The sequence below is a fragment of the Nicotiana tabacum genome, chromosome 3 (assembly GCF_000715075.1).
Source record: "Nicotiana tabacum cultivar K326 chromosome 3, ASM71507v2, whole genome shotgun sequence".
Classification (NCBI taxonomy): domain Eukaryota; kingdom Viridiplantae; phylum Streptophyta; class Magnoliopsida; order Solanales; family Solanaceae; genus Nicotiana; species Nicotiana tabacum.
Genome location: NC_134082.1, coordinates 2,943,354 through 2,966,769, shown reverse-complemented (window position 1 = coordinate 2,966,769; position 23,416 = coordinate 2,943,354). Strand labels below are relative to the sequence as shown.

General features: G+C 38.7%; 1 protein-coding gene across 1 annotated transcript; it reads left to right on the top strand.

The window, feature by feature from the left end:
* The first annotated feature begins 8,134 nt into the window (after positions 1-8,134).
* Positions 8,135-15,070, top strand: LOC107767752 (putative late blight resistance protein homolog R1B-17). Its single transcript, XM_075249083.1, has 3 exons — positions 8,135-8,233; positions 8,397-8,459; positions 11,131-15,070. The coding sequence occupies exons 1-3, from the start codon at positions 8,150-8,152 to the stop codon at positions 14,812-14,814; spliced, it is 3,831 nt and encodes a 1,276-aa protein (XP_075105184.1). The 5' UTR covers positions 8,135-8,149; the 3' UTR covers positions 14,815-15,070.
* The last annotated feature ends 8,346 nt before the right edge of the window (positions 15,071-23,416 follow it).

The window sequence follows — 23,416 nt, the reverse complement described above, 5'->3', positions numbered from 1 at the left end:
ATACCGTTTTGTAGTTCCGAACAACTCAGTCAACATAAATAACAGTTTAAACAAGGAATTCTACAATTCAGTCTATGTTCATTTCAAAGAAGATAGATAATTTTCACTAAACATGCTACATAGAGTTCAGAAAGGCAGTTAAGGTAGTTAAGACAATTAAGGCACGTAGGCATGCTTTCCTAAGCTAAACAGGATAGTTACATATACTAGTGTTGCTCAATTAAAGGAAAAACAAATATTTGCTTAATGAAAACAGGGTTTTTTTCCAACAAATAGCTCGTGTACGCACTCTTCACCTCACGTACACGGCGCTCATATATCAAATAGTCCAAATCCTAATGGGAGTTCCCCCACATAAAGTTAGGCAAGGCACTTACCCCAAATCAAGCTTAAATCAATCTGAAATCACGCTTTTTCCATAAGTATCTAACTCCAAGTGGCCCAAGTCTAATCAACTCAATTACATAACGTAAATATAGCTACAAACAAGTAAATTAGCTAATGAAATCAAAGCTAAAGTGAGAAAATAGAAAAATGCTCAAAAATCATCCCCGGGCCCACGTCTCAGAATCGGGTAAAAGTCACAAATTATGAACACCCATTCACTCACGATTTCACTCGTACCAAAATTATCCAAATCCGATGTCAAAATCCCACTCAAAACTCAGAAATTTGATTGGGGAACTTTTCCCCAATTTTTCCAACTTTCTCACTCAAAATCCTTGATCAAATGACGTAAACAACTATGGATTAATGAAATATGATCAAAATAGGATTAGGAATCGTTACCCCATAATTTCCTCTGAAAAACTCTCGAAAAATCGCCTTCCTCCGAGCTCAAAATTGAATTTTATTGAATGAAAACCAAACCCTCGAATTCTCTCTTTTTATGCCAAATGAACCGCACTTGCGGGTCCCCACTTCGCACCTGCGGCACTGCACCTGCGGAAAATCCATCGCAGGTGCAGAAATCACTTAAGTGGGATGGGACCACATCTGCAAGCACTGGGCCGCACCTGCGACCCGCTCCTGCGGTCCCTCAACCGTTTCTGCGCTTCGCTTCTGCGGGCTCCTCACCGCATCTGTGGAACCAGTTGGGCAGGACCAATTCCACTTCTGCGGCTCCTTAGTCGCTTCTGCGGCTCGCACCTGCGGCCCAAATGCGCAGGTGCGAAAACACCAGATGCAACACACTTCAGCCCTTTGCATAAGTCTCAAACCAATCTGTTAAGCACCCGAAACTCACTCGAGGCCCCCGGAACCTCAACCAAACATACAAACCAATCCTAAAACATCATACGAAGTTAGTCGAGCCCTAAAATCACATCAAACGACACTAAAAACATAATTCATCCTCCAATCCATACCTAATGAACTTGAAACTTCAAATTCTAGAACTGATGCCGAAACCAACCAAACCACATCCCATTAACCCCAAATTTTTCACACAAGTCATACTCAACACTATAGACCTACTCCAACTTCCGGAATCGGATTCTGACCATGATATCAAAATTTCCATTGCTGACCCAAAATTCCAAAAATTCAACGCTCGCCATTTTCAAGCCAAAAAGAGCTACGAAGCTCCAAAATACAATCCGAACACGCACCTAAGCACAAAATTACCCAACAGAGCTAACGGAATCGACGAAATTCTATTATGGAGTCGTCTTCACATTGTTCCACCTACGGTCCGAATTCTAAGATTTAAACTCTCATTTAGGGACTAAGTGTCCCAAAACACTCCGAAACTCAAAATGAATCATTCCGGCAAGTCACAATAGCAGAAATAGATATGAGGGAAGCAGTTAATAGGGGTTCGGGGCATTAATTCTCAAAATTACCGGCAGGGTCGTTACATCCTCCCCCTCTTAAAACATTCATTCATCCTTGAAAGAGCATAGAGACATACCTGATGTGGTGAAAAGATGAGGATAACAGTTGCACACATCCTGCTCGGTCTCCTAGGTCGCCTCATCGACCGACTGCCCCGCCACTGAACCTTCACTGATGCAATGCTCTTTGACTTTAGTTTTCGAACATGCGTGTCCAATATAGCCACTGGCTCCTCAACATAAGATAGATCCTTGTCCAACTGGACGGAGCTGAAATCCAACACGTGAGACGGATCACCGTGATACTTCCAGAGCATCAAAACATGAAATATCGGATTAACTCCTGCTAGGCTGGAAGGTAAGGCAAGCTCATAAGGAACTTCCCCAACACGCCGCAACAGCTCAAAGGGACCAATAAACCTTGGGCTCAACTTGCCCCTCTTTCCGAATCTTATAATGCCCTTCATAGGCAAAACCCGAAGCAAGACCCGCTCTCTAACCATAAATGAAACATTGCGAACCTTCCAATTAGCATAACTCTTTAGGCTAGACTGGGTTGTGCAATGTCTATCCTGAATCACCTTAACCTTCTCCAAAGCGTCCTGAACTCTATGCCCAATAATCTAGCCTCGCCCAACTCGAACCAACCTACTAGGGACCGACACAGCCTACCATACAGAGCCTCATACGGTGCCATCTGAATGTTGGACTGATAACTGTTATTGTAGGAAAACTCCTCAAGTGGAAAGAACTTATTCCAAGAACCTTCAAACTCCATCACACACGCACAGAGCATATCCTCAAGAATCTGAATAATGCGTTCGGACTGTCCATCCATCTGGGGGTGAAATGTTGTGCTCAACTCCACCGAATACCCAAATGATGTTGTACGGCTCTCCAGAACTGTTATGTAAACTATGTGCCCCGGTCAGAGATGATAGATACCGGCATGCCATGAAGTCTGACAATCTCACGGATATAAACTCGAGCCAGCTGCTCGGAAGAATAGGTAGTCATCACAAGAAGGAAATGAGCAGACTTTGTCAGCCTATCTACAATCACTCAAACTGCATCAAACTTCCGCTGAGTCCGTGGAGTCAAACAACGAAATCCATAGTGATCTGTTCCCATTTCCACTCCGGAATCTCTAACTTTTGATGCTCATACTTCACCTACTTGCAATTTAGACACCGAGCAACATACTCCACTATGTCCTTTTTCATCCTACGCCACCAATAATGCTACCTCAAGTCCTGATACATCTTCGCGGCACCCGGATAAATAGAGTACCATGAGCTATGAGCCTCCTGAAGAATCAACTCACGCAAACCATCTATATTAGGCACACATAGCATGCCCTGCATCCTCAATGCACCATCATCCCCAATAGTAACCTCCTTAGCATCACCGTGATGAACCGTGTCCTTAAGGATAAACAGATGGGGTTCATCATACTGACGCTCCCTGATACGATCATAAAGAGAAAACCGAGAGACCACACAAGCCAATACTCGACTAGGCTCAGAAATATCCAATCTCACAAACTGGCTGGCTAAAGCCTGAACATCCAACACCATGGGCCTCTCTACTACAGGTAGATAACCAAAACTCTCCAAACTCTCTACTCGGCGACTCAAAGCAGTGGCCACCACATTGGCCTTCTCCGGGTGGTACAAAATAGTGATATCATAATCCTTAAGCATCTCTAACCACCTCCTCTGACGCAAATTAAGATCCTTCTACTTGAACAGATGTTGCAAACTCTGGTGATCAGTATAAATCTCACAAGGAACACCGTACAAATAATACCGCCAAATCTTCATAGCATGAACAATAACTGCTAACTCAAGGTCGTGGACATGATAGTTCTTTTCATGCACCTTCAGTTGTCTAGACACGTAGGCAATCACCCTACCGTCCTGCATCAACAACGCACCGAGGCCAACTCGCGACGCATCATAATAGACTATATAAGACCCCGAACCTGTAGGCAATATCAATATTGGGGCTATAGTTAAAGTTGTCTTGAGCTTTTGAAAGCTCTCCTTACACTCTTCCATCCATATGAACGAAGCACCCTTCTAGGTCATCCTGGTCATAGGTGCTGCAAATAGATGAGAATCCCTTAACAAATCGACACTAATAACATGCCAAACCAAGAAAACTTCAAATCTCTGTAGCCGAGGATGGTCTGGGCCAACTCTGCACTACCTCCGCCTTCTTCGGATCCAGCTTGATCCCTTCACTCGACACTACGTGAACCAAAAATTCCACAAAATCCAACCAGAACTCACATTTTGAAAACTTTGTATATAATCTTTTCTCTCAAGGCCTGAAGCACTATCCTCAAGTACTGCTCATGATCTTCCCGACTCTGGGAGTAAACTAGAATGTCATCAACAAAGACAGTGATGAACAAGTCAAGATATGGCAGGAATACACTGTGCATCAAATGCATAAATGTTGTTGGGGCATTGGTCAGCCCAAATGACATAACAAGGAACTCGTAATGACCATACCGAGTCCTGAGCGCAGTCTTCAGGATATCTGGCTCCCGAATCTTCAACTAATGATAACCTAAACACAAATCAATCTTTGAAAACACTCGAGCACCCTATAACTGATCAAACAGGTCATCAATACAAGGCACATGATACCAGTTCTTCATTGTAACTTTGTTCAACTGGCTATAATCAATGCACATACACATAGAACCATCTTTTTCCTTTACAAACAAGATAGGAATACCCCAAGATGACACACTGGGCCGAATAATGCCCTTATCAAGCAATTCATATAACTATTCCTTCAATTCTTTCAACTCAAGGGGGGCCACACGATAAGGAGGAATAGAGATGGGTTGAGTGCCCGACAACAAATCAATGCCAAAATCAATATCTCTGTCGGGCGGCATGCCCGGAAGATCAGCTGGAAACACATCAAGGAAATCCCTCACTACTGGGACTGAACCAATTGTAGGGGTATCAATACTAACATCTCTCACATAAGCTAGATACGCGTCACACCCCTTCTCAACCATTCGCTGAGCTTTAAGAAATGAATTAACTCTACTAGGAGTGTAATCTAAAGTACCCTCCCCCACTCTAATCGCGATAAACCTGGCATAGCCAGCGTCATGGTATTGGCGTGACAATCAAGAATAAGATTATTATGGGGCGACAACCAGTCCATGCCCAAGATAACATCAAAATCTACCATGTTGAGCAATAATAAATCTGCTCTGATCTCAAAACTACTAAGAGCAATCAAACACGACCGATAAATGTGGTCCACAATAAGAGAATCCCCCACAAGAGTAGACACATAAATAGGGGAACTCAAAGAATTCCAAAATGAATTGACCTAAAGCAGTTATTCACCATGTTAGCCTTTGCACGGCCTTCACACTATCCATGATCGTGATATCCTTAATAGCCTTGATCTTATCAGAATTTATTTCAGTACCTCGATTTGACCCCATGAAGCCGAGGAACTTACTCGAGCCAACTTTGAAGGCACATTTCTCCGGGTTAAGCTTCATATTGTATTTCCTCAAAATTGTAAATGTTACCTGCAAATGAATTAAATGGTCCTCTGCGCAGGGACTTAATCAACATATCATCAATATAGACTTCCATTATTTTACCTATTTGTTCTTCGAGCATTTTATTAACTAGGCGTTGGTATGTAGCTCCTGCATTTTTTAGCCTGAAAGACATTATGTTGTAATAATAAGTTTCAAATTAGTAATAAACGAAGTCTTTTCCTGGTACTCCGGGTTCATCTGAATCTGATTGTACCCTGGAATAGGCATCGAGAAAAGTTAGTGTATCATGGCCAACCGTGGAATCGATCAACCGATTGATTTTAGCAAGGGGAAAGAATTTTTTGGACATACTTTGATCAAGTCTTTATAATCTACGCATATTCTAAGTTTCTTTGCTTTTTTAGGAACTACAACTACGTTGGCTAACCACTCGGGGTACTTTACCTCCTGAATAGATCCTATTTTAAGAAGTTTGGTTACCTCGTCTTTTATGAAAGCATGCTTTACCTCGGACTGAGGCCTACTTTTTTGATTCACCGGTCTGGGATCGATGCTTAGCCGATGCATGGTGATTGTCGATGGATCCCTGTCATATCTAAATGGGACCAAGCAAAGCAATCCATATTATCAATAAGAAATTGAATGAGCCAAAACATAATTAACTTAATAACATCAATAAATGCTAAAGAACTTAATTCTGATGCTTAATTATAGATTTTCCAATATTTTCCCAAAAAGTCAAAACCCGACCTCGGGCCCGCTTGGTCAAAACTCGAGGTTCGGACCAAAACTCATTCACCCATTTTCCCACGAGCCCAAATATGTAATTAGTTTCAAAATTCGACCCCAAATCGAGGTTTAAATTCTAATTATACAAAAAGCCCTAGTTCTACCCAAACCCCCTATTTTTACCATAAAAACCCTAGATTTAAGGTTGAAAATTGATGAAAAACCATGAGTAATTGAAAGAAAGTGGTTTAGAATCATTTACCAATACTTTGGGGAAGAACTTGTCTCTTGAAAATCGCCTCTAAGCTTTCTTGGTTTTGAAAATATGAAATTATGGAAGACTCCCATTTTTTATTCTGTTTTTAAAACACTGGACAGACCTTCTTCGCGTTCGCGAGAGGTCTGTCGCATTCGCGATGCATTGCGGTCAGAAGGGCCTTCGCGTTCGCGATGAGCTGCTCGCGTTCGCGATGGTCTGTCCCCCCTGACCATCATATTCACGTGCCTGGGACCGCATTCGTGAAGAGCAACTTGATGATTTCCCCAACCACCTCCATTACACTACGCGTTCGCGTATGGTCGGTCGTGTTCGCGAAGAGCAATCCCCCCAGTGCTCCGCGTTCGCGACCAAGGTCTCGCGTTTGTGTAGAAGAGACCCCTGCCCCGCCCAACTTGCACTTCACATTCGCGAGAGTTGCTTCGCGAACGCGAAGCACAAAGTATCAGCCATACCAACAACAGCAATACAACAGATTTTCTAAGGTCAAAACACCCCGAAGCCTATCCGAAACTCACCCAAGCCCTCGGGGCTCCAAACCAAACATGCACACAAGTCTAAAAATATCATACGGACTTACTCGTATGATCAAATAGCAGAAATAATATCTTAAACAACGAATTTAGCATCAAAATCAATGAAAATCTCAAGAATTCTTAAAGTTACTATTTCACAACCGAGGGTCCGAATCACGTCATGAATTTCGTTTCTTACCAAATTTCACCAACATGACTTAATTACCATATTAAACCTGTACCGGGCTCCGAAACCAAAATACGGGCCTGATACCATCAAAATCAAGCATTGTTACATTTCCAAAAACCACCATATTTTCAGTTAAACAATTTTCTTCAAAAGTTCATTTCTCGGGTTAGGGACCTCGGAATTGGGCATACACCCAAGTCCCATATTTTTCTACGGACCCTCCGGGACCGTGAAATCACAGGTCCGGATCCGTATTCCCAAAATGTTGACCAAAGTCAACTTAATTCAATTTTAAAGGCAAAATTTAGCATTTTCTCAAATTTTCACATAAAGGCTTTCCGGAAGCGCACCCGGACTGTGCACACAAATCGAGGAAAACAAATGAGGTCTTGAAGGCCTCAGAACCCCGAATTGGGTTCTAAAATATGAGATGACCTTTTGGGTCATCACAAAAAGCAATATTTCTGTAATTTGATTTGAGTGTAATTACACAGTTTTAGCATATATGTCTGACTAAGTAATTACTTGGTCAGCATGTAATTCGGTCTAAGGGTGTAATTACTCTCTGCTATTCTCAAGGAGGCTGAGAATTGTTGATAATTACATGGTATAATTACAATGTTATTTTGTGAATCTCTTTTCTTCTCTTTTTAATTTACTGTTTATTTTTATTCTTTTTTTCTCTTTAATTTATTTCCTTTTAACTTTTTAAATTCTTTTGATAAATATTATTATTATATATATTATTTATCTTTTATTTATTTATTTCTCATTTTTCAACCTTTACTTCACGTTGTATGCAATAAATTTTCGAGACACGTGAAATTTTATTTATTTATAGTTCCGTTAAATTTTACGACCACATTTTGGTAGATATATCTAACAGTACTCACTTTTACTAAACTTAAGGGCCATATTTTGGTCATTTTATCTTTAGCATCATTATTTGGTGCTACTTTATTTGGAATAGTTTCTCATCCTCACCTGTAAAGCTACTTTATAAGATACCTGTGGAATCTCATTCTTCTCGTATAGAAGCATTTTATATTCTCTCACATGATAGGTAAACAATATTTTATTGACAAAAAACAGAAAGGTGAAACCATTCCATACTCTCTGTTGCTTCATTCAAGTAAAAAGGTTAGCCAATCATGATCTTAATCTCTATTAACTTAAACAAAAGTTTGTTTAACTGAATTTTTATATCTGCAAAACTATTTTCTGCTATATATGACTTTCTTCAGTTTCATTCTATTCTTACTTCTTTCTCCTGATGAAGTTTTATGTATTTTTTATACATCAGATCATGGATAGAGGAAAAGAAATTGAAGGAGAAAGGGAGAAAGGGGAAGAATTCAACTTTGAGGTATGCAATACATATTATAACTAAAAATGATGACTACAATAATATTATACAATTGTTCTAAACATCTTCTTACATTGTTAGTGAATTTTAATTAGACACGTGCAGGTAGTTGAAAGAATTATATAATTAAATTAATGGTTAATTAAAAACTCGATTAAATTTAAATAACTAAAGAATTGAATATAGTTGGGAAAATGCATAAGTACTCCCTGACCTATACCCAAAATCTCAACTACACACTTTTTCTTTGCGGGAATCTTATTACCCCCTAAACTTATTTTAAATGAAATTATTTGCACTCTTAACGCTGACGTGGCAGAGTTTGTATATTTCACTCTCCCAAAGAAGAGTGAGAAGAAGGAAAAAATGATTTTTCAGATTATTTTTTTATTCTTTTTTACCATTTTTTCTTACTTTTTTTTTCTTTTCCTTTTCCTTTTCCTTTGTCTTTTTTCCTTTACTTTTTTTTTTCGTTTCTTCTCTAATTCCGGCGGATATTCATTCACCGGTGACTTTGTCTAACCGTTTTTCTTCCATTTTTTCTTTTCACACAAAAATTTAACTCTCAAAAAATCTATTCATAAGCAAAGCAAAATACACTCATATTAGGGGGAAAAAAATTCACCATCGGAAAACCTTCCCACGCCGGAATAAACATGATATATTGAAATTTTAGCTGGAAAAAGTTTTCTCAGCTTACATTCGTTTTTATTTCTTTTGCTCTTCCTCCCACACATAAATTACACTTTCAAAAAAAATTTATACACACACACACACACACACACACACACATATATATATATATATATATATATATATAAAAGCAAATCTTTCAATTTAGATAAAAATCTGTCGCCGGAAAAAAAAATTCACCGGAAAAAATGGTATTTGTGAAATTCCGACGACCACCATTTTATGTCGCCGGTGACCAAAACAAAAAGAAAGAGAATGAAATAACAAAATAAAAATGAGAATAATAAGAAATGAGAAAAAAGGATAAGAAAAAGAAGAAAGAATAAAAAAATACTAAAAATATATGTGGGGGAGCGTGTAGCTCACCACTTGCCAAGAGTTTGGTGCAAAAATTACATTTAAAATAAGTTTAGGGGATAATAGAATTCCCCCAAAGAAAAAGTGTATAGTTGGAAATTCGGGTATAAGTCAGGAGGGTACTTATGCATTTTCCCAATATAGTTCCTATGGTTGAAATATAACCTAGGGCCTAAACTTCTCCTTTTATTAATTTGACCAGTTTCTAGACACATGTGTTGCACCTATGTTAATCAGTATAAACTTTTGTAAAAATATAAATAATAATTAAACTTATGTGTGATTAGTAACAAGAAATTCGAACACAAAAATATTTGATATCATCCCAGGGCAGCTCGACATAATATGGAGCCTAAGGCGAAAATAAAAAGTGAGGCTTTAAAATTTTTTAATTATTTTTTTTACTCTTATAATTTATCAAAATCTAAAGAAGTTATAATAGTTTTAATTTTTGCCAATGTCAAACCAATTTGTTTAGTCCTTTTTATGTTATCATGTTGAACTTTATTAATTTAATTTTAAGAAACTTTTCCCACCGAGGCAACATATATAGAAATTATTAACTGTAATTGAATTAACACTATTTACCTATTTGAGTTTGCCAATTATAGTATTCTTCTACTTATACAGTTTTTCTTAGCACTTTTAATTATAAATATAAATCGAAACAAATAATACTATAGTAACTACTATGTTTCAAGAGTCATTCAATGTTAAGGAGGAATTTTAATAGTTACTTATCAAAGTAGCTTGAAAAATATTTATAAAGTCACTCAAAGATTTTTAAAAAAATTATTCTAGACTAACATTGTAAGAAGATCGATTTAAGTTAGAACGATTTAAAGACAGGAAACAACTAGTAACTACAAATTAAGATGTATAAAACTTTTAGCTATAACTATTTAACAAAATGATTTAATTTTTTTTATAAATAGTGTATAATTATTAAATATTATTTATATTATTTGGGGCCCTAAGTATTTTGGGGCCTAAGACTATTGGCTTAATGGCCTTGGGCTCCAGCTGGCCCTAATATCGTCTGAACCAATAAAATTTAACAATTATATTTTGTTATGTAGGAAGGTCCAACGGGATTAATTTCGATGTTATTAGATACAATCATGTGATAGGATTGTATCTTACATAATACTTCCTTATAGACAATGTTCCTATTATATAATTCAAACATTTCGATTGCTTTTTCATGATCACAACTCTTGATATCTATAAAATTTCTAATTCATGTATATGCATTATTAAATGTATTATCCCGTCTGAATTATTAAAAAAATTATATCAATAAGACTATGAATTTATAATGAACATTAACAAAAATAGAATCAAATATAATGCACTATTACTCCTTCAGAATCATATTAATTAATGATTGGCTAATAATGTATTACGCTTAAAGATCTTTTCTAAAACATTAGAACCACTAAATAGACAATAACACTATTTGTACTTACCCAAAGAATAATGGTGACAACCGATGACACGAAATCGTCATGGAGGAAAAAATATGACTACCAAATTAATCATTATTCTCTCGATTAATCACGATCACAAGGATGTGCCTCACTTAGAAAACGAATTTAATTAAAGTTTGGTCTTTTGACAGGTGTCATTTTCTGCTCTTCGCAAGGACATTTTCAATATTCTGGATTTCATAGAGAGGCTAAAGAATGATGAACATCAGAAAGCTCTTGACTTGGATCTAATTGAAATGCTGAAATTTGAGCTGGCATTTGTTTGTACATATGTCCAGCTTTCTTGTTCCGATTTGAATCAGTTTGAAGAAGTAATGACTAGCAAAGGACAATATGTTGAAGATCTGCTTCGACGAATTTTGAATGATGACATGCATCATGTCCTTCCTCGCTTCATGGATAATACGAATGATTGTATCAGCTCACGTCGTCGTTCTGAATCAAGTGCCACCATGACTGAGAAGCATTTGAACTTCCTCCTCTCGAATCTCTACCATCTATCCAAGTATAATGCTGAACAGGTTTTTCCATCAGTGACTGAATATGAAATTCTTCAGAATATATGTGGCAACATAAGAGATTTCCATGGGTTGAAAGTGAATGGTTGCGTTGAGCATGAGATTATTGAATATTTCTTACCTCAGTTTCAACTTATGGCTGAGAGAATAGGATTTTTCCTTTGGGATAGTCGGATTCATGGAGATTCTCGACTCTTCGAGCTAGCACATCTAATCTTGAAGATTGTTCCAATTGAACTGCAAGTTATGCACATATGTTATACAAATCTGAGGGCTTCAGCGTCAAGAGAAGTTGGATGTTTCATTAAGCAGCTCCTAGAAACCCAGCCAGACATTCTTAGGGGATATTTGATTCATCTACAAGAGCACATGGTTAATGTAATTACCGCTAACACTTCAGGGGATCGAAACATTCATGTCATGATAGAGTTCCTATTAATCATTCTTACTAATATGCCCAAGGAGTTTATTCATCATGACAAATTTTTTGATCTCTTGGAACATGTTGGAGAACTTATCAGGGAGGTATCAACTCTTGTTCACGACTCAGAAGAGAATTCAAAAAATGAAGACATTAATGATGGAAAAACCCATGCAACTTCGCACTTGATGGAAAATATTGAACACATGAAAGGAGATCTAAGACATGTTTACTTAAAAGCTCCAGACTCTTCTCAACTCTACTTCCCTATGAGTGATGGATCTCTCTTTATGCATCTTCTACTCATGCACTTGAATGATTTACTCAATTCCAATGCTTATTCAGTTGCATTGATAAAGGAAGAAATTAAGCTGGTGAAAGAAGATCTAGAATTCATAAGATCTTTTTTGATAAATGTTGAGAAAGAATTGTATAAAGATATCTGGGCACGTGTTCTAGATTTGGCATATGAGGCAAAAGATGTCATTGATTCAATTATTGTACGTGATAATGGTCTCTTACATCTTATTTTCTCACTTCCTTTTGTTGTAAAAAAAATCAAGCTTACCAAAGAAGAGGTCCCTAATTTACTTGAGAAGATTCCAAAGAACAAGGGCATCATTGTTGTGAAGTCTCCCACCAAGTATGTTGAAAGGAAGTCTTTAACAACTGGTCAAACAATCGTAGGTTTTAAGGAGGAGACAGATTTGATTATTAGTAAGCTCACCAGTGGACCGAAAATGCTAGATGTCATTTCGATCACTGGTACGCCGGGTTCGGGTAAAACTACTTTGGCATACAAAGTGTATAATGATATGTCAGTTTCTCGCCATTTCGACATTCGTTCATGGTGTACAGTTGATCAAAAATATGATGAGAAGAAGTTGTTGGAGGACATTTTTAATCAAGTTACTGGCTCAGCTTTGAAATACAGAGATAATATTGATGTTGCTAATGAGCTACGGAAACATCTGTTTGGAAAGAAGTTCCTTATCGTCTTAGATGACTTGTGGGATACTACAGCATGGGATGAGTTAACAAGACCTTTTCCTGAAGCGAAGAAAGGAAGTAGAATTATTTTGACAACTCGAGAAAAGAAAGTGGCTTTGCATGCACAACGCCACAGTGATCCTCTTGATCTTCGATTGCAAAGATTAGAAGAAAGTATGGAGTTATTAGAGAAAAGGGTCTTTGGAAAAGAAAGTTTCCCTGATGAACTACTGAATGTTGGGAAAGAAATTGTCCAAAATTGTAAAGGGCTTCCTTTGGTGGTTGATTTGATCGCTGGAGTTATTGCGGGTAAGGAAAAGAAAAAGACTGTTTGGCTTGAAGTTCTAAATAATTTGAGTTCCTTCATTTTTCAGAATGAAGTGGACGTGATGAAGGTTATAGAATTAAGTTATGACCTTTTACCGGATCACCTAAAGATGTACTTACTTAACTTTGCAAATTATAGCAAGGACGCAGCAATTCCAGTCGGTTATTTGAAAAGATGCTGGCGTGCCGAAGGATTTGCGGAACGCACAGAGATGAACAGTGTGGAAGAAGTGATGGATGTTTATTTGGATACTTTAATTTCCAATAGCTTGGTTATTTCTTTCAATGAGATAGGTACCATTCGAACTTTCCAAATTCATGATCTTGTGCATGACTTTTGTGGGATAAAAGCAAGAGAGGAAAAGTTGCTTGACGTGATAACATCAAGTGCTCCATCATCATCTTCTTCAGATTTGATGCCGCGTCAAATGACCATTTTATATGATAAGGAGCACTTTGGGCATAACAATTTTATCCTGTTCGATTCAAAAAAGAAAAGGCATTCTGGTAAACACCTCTATTCTTTGGTGATATATGGACAGAAGCTTGACAATAGTCTTTATGATATATGTCACCTAAGACACTTGAGGCTTCTTAGATTTTTGCAACTGGATGGCTCTTTTATCAAGGTGAATGATTCTTTGCTCCATGAAATATGCACGTTGGTCCATTTGAGGGTCTTACAGATTAAGACAGAAGTTAAATCTTTGCCTTTGTCTTTTTCAAATCTCTGGAATCTAGAAATTATGTGCCTGAAAAACGATGGACCACCCTTGGTACTACTACCGACAATTTGGAATCTTGTAAAGTTGCAAGTGTTGTACATAGAAGATTGTTCTTTCTTTGATTTGGATATGGATGAACCAATACTGGTAGCAGAGGACTCAAAGTTAGAGAACCTGAGAATATTAGGGGGACTCAAACTTTCTTATCTGAAAGACACGGAGGATATTTTCAAAAGGTTTCCCAATCTTCAAGAGCTTCAATTTGATCTCAAGGAATCATGGGATTGTTCAACAGAGCGATATTGGTTCCCGAAACTGGACTTCCTAAATGAACTAGAACACCTCGAAGGAACTTTTGAAAGTTCAAATACAAATGATAGTGTGCCATCTGTAGCGACAAATCGACTATGGGATTTTCACTTCCCTTTGAGTTTGAAAATATTGTCGTTGTCTGTGTTTCCTCTGACATCTGATTCACTATCAACAATAGCAAGACTGCCCAAGCTCGAAATTCTGAACCTTGAAGATGCAATCATCGAGGGGGGAGAATGGAACCTGGGAGAGGAAGACACCTTCCAGAATCTCAAATGTTTGACGTTGCTGCGAGTGACTCCTGCTAAGTTGGAGGCTAGAGAGGAATCCTTTCATGTGCTTGAGAAATTAGAACTGTGGGAATGTTTTAAGCTTGAGGAGATTCCGCCTAGTTTCGGGGATATTTGTTCATTAAAAAGTGTCGTATTGAGGAGGAGCCCTCAACTTGAAGCATCTGCTCTGGAGATTAAGAAATATGTTGAAGGACTGGGTGGGGATATTCAGGTCCTTGTTTATAACTGATTAAGTCTTGAGCATTTTTATCCTGGGAAAATATGTGAGTACAGACAACTGTGTAATTTTCTTTTGCAGAGAGAGAGCATGTAAGGAATATATCCAGCTTTTGTGCACCTATTGCTATTTCACTCCTTTTCGTTTACTCTGTTGTGTGGTGAATATTGTATTGATATAACTTTTGTCTAATTTCCCCATTTTTTCTTTCATTTTGTATGTTTAAAACAGGCACGCTAGTTATGTATTCCAAAATTTGTTTTGTGTACTCTCTTTTCTTTTTTGGGATTGCTGTTTACATATACATGGGATTGCTGGCTCTCTGCTATGATGCGATAATCACTCAGATATTGTAGAAAATTGTCTTTCATTGCATCAGATATATATATTTCAGCACTAGTTGCTATGTGCTGTATCTTGACCTGCTATTTCAACAAATGTGATGAGTACTCTCAGTTTTTCTTTTTGTATAGAAAATAACTATAGTGTTAAATACTGCTACATCTTCTGTTTTCCCTTTTACAAGTGAAATCATTTTTATTAGGGTACATCAATATGGTGTTATGTGTACATAAAAGTATTACTAAACAATTCTTTTCTGTTAACCAATTGTTTTCTGTACAACTACAACAACCATCAAATATCAGTGTATTGAACAGATGGATACCGTTGGTCCATTAGGTGCAGGGTATTAAAAATGGTAACAGCGAGACTAAGTACCTTGGGAAAGTATAACGGAGGATAACTATAACTAATAGTATCGGATAGTAGAGGGGCAAATGTAACCCTCATGCCTTAGTAGATAATGTGCTTTTTCTTCCTGATTTTAAGTAAAATTTGTTATCAGGCTCCAAACTCAATTAAGGAACTGAAATGCATGGCCACTTTTTATCCAGACTTCTGTATATTCCAGGACCTTTACAGTGCGATGGTGAACGAAATTTCATTTGTGGAAAAGCCTTAACTAATGCAATAAACCATTTTTTTTTTTGGTTTCCCACCCGGTTTCCGGTACCCTCATTGGAGCCTGACTATATCCGGATTCGCGCTGCGTAGGGCCCCGTTCGGGGAGAAGCGCTCCCTACCAAGTATTTTTCCATACCTAGGGCTCGAACTCGAGACTATTGGTTAAGGGAAGAGCAGTCCCACCACTGCACCACATCCTTTGGTGGTAATAAACCAAAATTTTCATTTGAGGAAGCACACTAAATTACCCTTCAAAAATAGTATTACTAGAGCTTCTGCGGTGTTTGATTTGATACACATTGATTTACGAGGACCATATGGTGTACAAACCTTTGATGGAAATAAAACGTTCTTGACTATTGTTGATGATCATTCTCAGATGACATGGTTATACCTGTTGAAATGAACAATGATGCCATTGTTATTTGAGAACATTTCTGCAATTAGTACATACTCAGTTTAATAGAAATGTAAAAGTGTTTAGATCAGACAATAGAACAGAATTTGTGAATCATGACTATCAAGAATATTTCACTGATCATATATCTACACACCTCAGCAAAATGGCATAGACGCGTTCTGGAGGTGGAAAGGGCTCTTAGATTTCAATGGTACATCCCTTTAAAATTTTCGGGTCATTGTGTTCTGGCAGCAACTTAGATTATAATCTCCCAATGTTCCCATCATGGCATCATCACAAGCACTGCAACTACACGAGACTCGGGCAAATAAATGCCGGAGAAAGATAAACGCAGAACTAATACCATAGCAGAAGCCACAGAGCAATTCTGGTACTATATTATCAATACACATCAAAGAATAGTCAACACCAAAAATAGCATCTTGACAAGAGCATATAAGTAGCAGATACTACAAAAGTTCAACAAATAGAATTCCATTTGCATTTAGTTTATTAGAGAGAATTGCAACTAATGTTTAACCATACATTACATAATTAATTAGTCTGTAAGAAGTACATAACCACACCATTTCATCAGAAGAACATGTCACTGGAAAGAGAAGGAAAAAATAGCACTACATAACAATACAAAAGTCTGCGAGGAGTTTAAACATGCCCCCTCGCACCCAAAAATATAATATAACAGCACAACGCGGAGCTTAAAATCTTTTTTTGAAATTAATTGCTGTGAAGTCGCTCGATAAAGGGTATAATTGATGGTCATATGAGCTTCAATCCTCTCTCATAACATTTAGCTCCCAATGTTCCCACAACAACCAGCACTGCAACTACACGAGGCTCAAGCAAATAAATGCACGAGAAAGATTAAACAGAACTAATACCTGCACTCTTCCTAAACAGAAGCCACAGAGCAACTTATTCACCTGTCTTTATACGTACCTCGGTGGCTGCATAAGTGGAAGTCACATTATGCAGTCCGATTATCTAAAGTCCCATGCCATCTTTTTTCATTATTCCTGTCCTTTCTTTTTCCTGTTCAAAGATAATCCAAGATTTTAAGTCAGCGAATGTGAAATAGCACCACAACACTACGACTTTGATGTGTGCTAATGAGTTCAAGTGATTATATAACCTGCAAGTTGTTAGTTTTTCCAACAATTATGGTGATGTATGGGAGAGGTAAGCAATGTTGCAACTCTCCTTAGTGAGATAAGCAATAATGCAATGAGTGGTAGGTGAGATGGGAATATTGCAAATTGATCCTTCTTGGTAGGTGAGATTTGCACTTTTGGTCCCTATCTCAAAACTATAAATACCCCCTTCCATTTCATTGTATAACACACCAAAAAATATATCAAAACTCAAGAAGAAAGAGTTTGAGAGGGAGAGAGATGTAGTTCCTTTAGAAATGTTTCCTAACAGGGGAGTGACAAAATAGTGAGTAGAAATACTAGTCGGGTATTTTTCGGGAAACACTTTTGTGTGCGCCACTATTTTGGGTAGAGCTCAGGAATTGTTGTACCTCCAAATTATTGGGGAAGTCTCTCTTTGTATGCCTGCTAAATGTTTTAGTGGAAGTTGGTGTCGGATTTGTGGACGTAGCCTAAACGTTTTTGGTGAACCACGTTAAATATTGTGTCATTTATTTTTGGGTTTCGTTGATCATTTATTTTATTCCGCTGTGCAGTAGTGTTTAGTGCCACCGGGTCCTAACAAGTGGTATCAGAGCTTTGGTTAGAGTACTATTCATACGTACGGTACTATTCATACGTACGGTACTATTCATACGTACGAGTACTATTCATCCATACGGGCACTATTCATATCCACGGTTACTATTCACCGTCGGAATTTTTTTTAGATTGCAGAAGTCTGTCAAATTCTGATCTAAATGGAGGCGAGGACAAGCAAGATGGTCAACCTGAATGGCACAAATTATCACTTATGGAGAAACAAGATGAAGGATCTCCTGTTCGTGACAAAGATGCACCTGCCGGTGTTCAGTTCTCAGAAACGTGAAGATAAGTCAGACGAGGACTGGGAATTTGAGCACAACCAAGTGTGCGGCTACATACGGCAATTTGTTGAAGACAATGTGTACAACCACATTTCTGGTGTGACACATGCAAGGTCGTTATGGGACAAGCTCGAAGAGTTGTATGCCTCTAAAACAGGTAACAACAAATTATTTTACTTGACAAAATTAATGCAAGTAAAATATGTAGAAGGGACAACTGTGGCAGATCACCTTAATGAAATACAAGGGATTGTCGACCAGTTGTCGGGAATGGGCATAAAGTTTGATGACGAGGTACTTGCTCTTATGGTGCTGGCAACACTCCCATAGTCATGGGAAACCTTGAAGGTTTCAATCACCAATTCTGCACCCAACGGTGTGGTAAACATGGAGACAGTCAAGAGTGGCATTCTGAATGAAGAAATGAGACGCCGATCACAAGGAACATCTTCTTCACAGTCAGAGGTGTTGGCTGTTACGACCAGGGGGAGAAGTCAAAATAAGAGCCAGAGTAACAGAGATAAGAGCAGAGGTAAATCCAACAAATTTGCAAATGTTGAGTGCCATTACTGCAAAAAGAAGGGGCATATCAAAAGATTTTGCCGACAGTTCCAGAATGACCAGAAGAAGAACAAAGGCAAAAAGGTGAAGCCCGAAGAAAGCAGTGATGATGAAACGAACTCCTTTGGTGAGTTCAACGTTGTCTACGATGACGACATTATCAATCTGACAACCCAAGAGATGACCTGGGTGATTGATAGTGGGGCTACCATTCATGCGACGCCACGGAGAGAACTCTTCTCATCTTACACACCTAGAGACTTTGGTCGTGTAAAGATGGGAAATGCCAATTTCTCAACAGTTGTAGGCAAAGGTGATGTTTGCCTAGAGACCATGAATGGGATGAAGCTACTTTTAAAAGATGTCAGGCATGTTCCAGATATGCGCCTGAATCTGATCTCCGTAGACAAGCTCGATGAGGAAGGTTACTGCAATACCTTCCATAATGGCCAATGGAAGCTCACGAAGGGCTCATTAGTGGTGGCGCGGGGCACGAAGCAGTCAAAGTTGTACGTGACCCAGGCGAGCATCTCCCAACAAGTTATAAATGTTGCGGAGAATGATAGCAATATCAAGTTGTGGCATAGACGTCTTGGCCACATGAGTGAGAAGTCAATGGCGCGTTTGGTAAAGAAGAATGCCTTACCAGGTCTAAACCAGATCCAGTTGAAGAAGTGTGCTGACTGTTTAGCTGGGAAACAAAACAGAGTTTCGTTCAAAAGATTCCCTCCTTCCAGAAGGCAAAATGTGTTGGATCTGGTACACTCAGATGTATGTGGACCTTTCAAGAAGTCCCTCGGTGGTGCCCGATATTTCGTGACCTTTATTGATGATCATTCACGAAAGACATGGGTATACACGCTGAAGACCAAGGATCAAGTGTTTCAAGTTTTCAAACAGTTTCTGACCTTGGTGGAAAGAGAGACTGGTAAGAAGTTGAAGTGCATCCGGACAGACAATGGCGGTGAATACCAGGGTCAATTTGATGCTTACTGTAAAGAGCATGGTATTCGACATCAGTTCACACCTCCTAAAACTCCCCAGTTGAATGGCTTGGCTGAGAGGATGAACAGAACTTTGATCGAGAGAACCAGATGTTTACTCTCTCATTCAAAGTTACCAAAGGCTTTCTGGGGTGAAGCTCTAGTTACAGCAGCCTATGTGCTGAACCATTCACCCTGTGTCCCTCTTCAGTACGAGGCTCCAGAAAAGATTTGGTCAGGAAGAGATATCTCTTATGATCAATTACGGGTATTTGGCTGCAAAGCCTATGTCCATGTTCCGAAAGATGAAAGGAGCAAACTTGATGTCAAGACAAGGGAGTGTGTATTCATCGGCTATGGTCAAGACATGCTTGGCTATAAGTTCTATGATCCGGTGCAGAAGAAGCTCGTCAGGAGTCGAGATGTCGTGTTCGTTGAGGACCAAACAATTGAAGACATTGACAAAGTAGAGAAGTCCACTGATGATTCTGCTGAGTTTGAGTTGCCTCCAACAGTGGTGCCGAGACAAGTTGGAGATGATGTTCAGGATAATCAACCTGAAGCCCCTGATCTTCCTAATGAAGATAAACCAGCAGATACTGAAGGTAACGAGGACAATGGTGATGATGATGCAGACGAGGAGGATCAACCTCAACCACCAATCCTCAATAACCCTCCTTATCACACAAGATCTGGAAGAGTTGTGCAACAGTCTACCAGATATTCTCCACATGAGTATGTGTTACTCACTGACAGGGGAGAACCCGACAGCTTTGAAGAAGCTATTGATGATGAACATAAGGAGAAGTGGATAGAAGCCATGCAAGACGAGATGAAATCCTTGCATGAGAACAAGACGTTTGAGCTGGTGAAGTTGCCGAAAGGCAAGAGAGCTTTGAAGAATAAGTGGGTGTTCAAGATGAAGCATGATGAACACAATTCCCTTCCGAGATTCAAAGCAAGATTGGTCGTCAAAGGTTTCAATCAAAGGAAAGGCATTGACTTTGATGAAATATTCTCACCAGTTGTGAAAATGACCTCAATACGCACGGTGCTGGGATTAGCAGCAAGCCTCAACCTGGAGGTTGAGCAGATGGATGTAAAAACCGCCTTCCTACATGGTGATTTGGAAGATGAGATATACATGGAGCAACCAGACGGTTTCCAGCAAAAGGGGAAAGAGGATTGCGTTTGTAGATTGAGGAAAAGCCTCTATGGCTTAAAACAGGCACCAAGGCAGTGGTACAAGAAGTTCGAGTCGGTGATGGGGCAACACGGCTACAAGAAGACAACTTCAGACCATTGTGTGTTCGCTCAGAAGTTTTCTGACGATGATTTCATCATCCTATTGCTCTATGTGGATGATATGTTGATTGTTGGCCGGAATGTTTCCAGAATTAATAGCTTAAAAGAACAGCTAAGCAAGTTCTTCGCCATGAAAGACTTGGGGCCAGCAAAACAGATCCTTGGGATGAGGATTATGCGAGACCGAGAAGCCAAGAAGTTATGGTTGTCTCAGGAGAAGTACATCGAGAAGGTACTTCAACGGTTCAACATGGAGAAAACTAAAGCAGTTAGCTGTCCTCTTGCTAACCACTTTAGATTGAGCACCAAGCAAAGCCCGTCAACAGATGATGAGAGAAGAAAGATGGAGCGGATTCCATATGCTTCAGCAGTAGGAAGTTTGATGTATGCCATGGTTTGTACACGGCCAGATATCGCTCACGCTGTAGGAGTGGTAAGTAGATTTCTTTCTAATCCAGGAAAGGAACATTGGGATGCTGTTAAGTGGATTCTCAGGTATCTTCGAGGAACCTCCAAACTATGCTTATGTTTTGGAGAAGACAACCCTATGTTGGTTGGCTATACTGATGCAGATATGGCCGGAGATGTTGATTCGAGAAAATCAACTTCAGGATACTTGATTAACTTTTCAGGGGGAGCTGTGTCATGGCAATCAAAGTTGCAAAAATGTGTTGCATTATCAACTACTGAAGCTGAATTCATCGCAGCAACGGAGGCTTGCAAAGAATTGATATGGATGAAGAAGTTCTTAACTGAACTTGGATTTTCGCAAGACGGTTATCAGTTATTTTGTGATAGTCAAAGTGCTATCCACCTTGCGAAGAATGCCTCATTCCATTCCAGATCCAAACATATTGATGTGAGATATAATTGGATCAGGGATGTGTTGGAGAAGAGGATGTTGCGGCTTGAAAAGATCCATACAGACGAAAATGGATCGGACATGTTGACCAAGACTTTACCGAAAGGGAAGTTTGAGTTCTGTAGAGAAGCTGCAGGGATAGTGGATCCACCATATAGTTGGAAGGGGGAGAATTGTTAGTTTTTCCAACAATTATAGTGATGTATGAGAGAGGTAAGCAATGATGCAACTCTCCTTAGTGAGATAAGCAATGATGCAATGAGTGGTAGGTGAGATGGGAATATTGCAAATTGATCCTTCTTGGTAGGTGAGATTTGCACTTTTGGTCCCTATCTCAAAACTATAAATACCCCCTTCCATTTCATTGTATAACACACCAAAAAATATATCAAAACTCAAGAAGAAAGAGTTTGAGAGGGAGAGAGATGTAGTTCCTTTAGAAATGTTTCCTAACAGGGGAGTGACAAAATAGTGAGTAGAAATACTAGTCGGGTATTTTTCGGGAAACACTTTTGTGTGCGCCACTATTTTGGGTAGAGCTCAGGAATTGTTGTACCTCCAAATTATTGGGGAAGTCTCTCTTTGTATGCCTGCTAAATGTTTTAGTGGAAGTTGGTGTCGGATTTGTGGACGTAGCCTAAACGTTTTTGGTGAACCACGTTAAATATTGTGTCATTTATTTTTGGGTTTCGTTGATCATTTATTTTATTCCGCTGTGCAGTAGTGTTTAGTGCCACCGGGTCCTAACACAAGTGACATGCATCTATCAATTTATAGTTTAAAGCAATATTATCAATAGACATCAAAGAATAGTCGACACTAAAAATAACATCTAGACAAGGGCATATAAGTAGCAGATGCTATAAAAGTTCAGCAAATGGATCGAATTCCATTTGCATCATTTTACAAGCCATGACACAAAGTAATGACTTAGTACACATGAATTTCCAGAGAGAATTACAACTAATGGGCCATTTCATCAGAAGAACGTGTCACTAAAAAGAAAAGAAAAAGATAGAGCTACATAACGATAAAAATCCTCTGCAAATAGCACATATAAAATAGAAAACTAACAAAATGAATAGAACTTTTTCACTTCTGGAGTAAAGAAAATAGGTTCCATCACATCCATCAAGTATAGCAACAAAAGAGAGGAATAAACATTTTGTTTAGAAAAGGGAGGATTATAGCCACAAAATGTGGGATGCTTTGTGCATCGGGCTGCCCTTTATTTTATCCATCTTAGGATATCACAAGATGTTTGTCACGACCCCAATTTCCCTCTCCTAGGAAGTCGTGATGGCACCTAGTTCCTAAGACCGGGTAAGCCTAACACTTGCTGATTAATAATAGATTTCTAACCAATTAACTATTAAACATGAAACAAAAGTTTCTATAATAAGCCAATAATCTCAACATGATGCAATATCCCAAAACGGGTAATACAAGTCACAAGCTTTTCTAAAAGTTCTAGAAATAACAATACATCACTGTCCCGG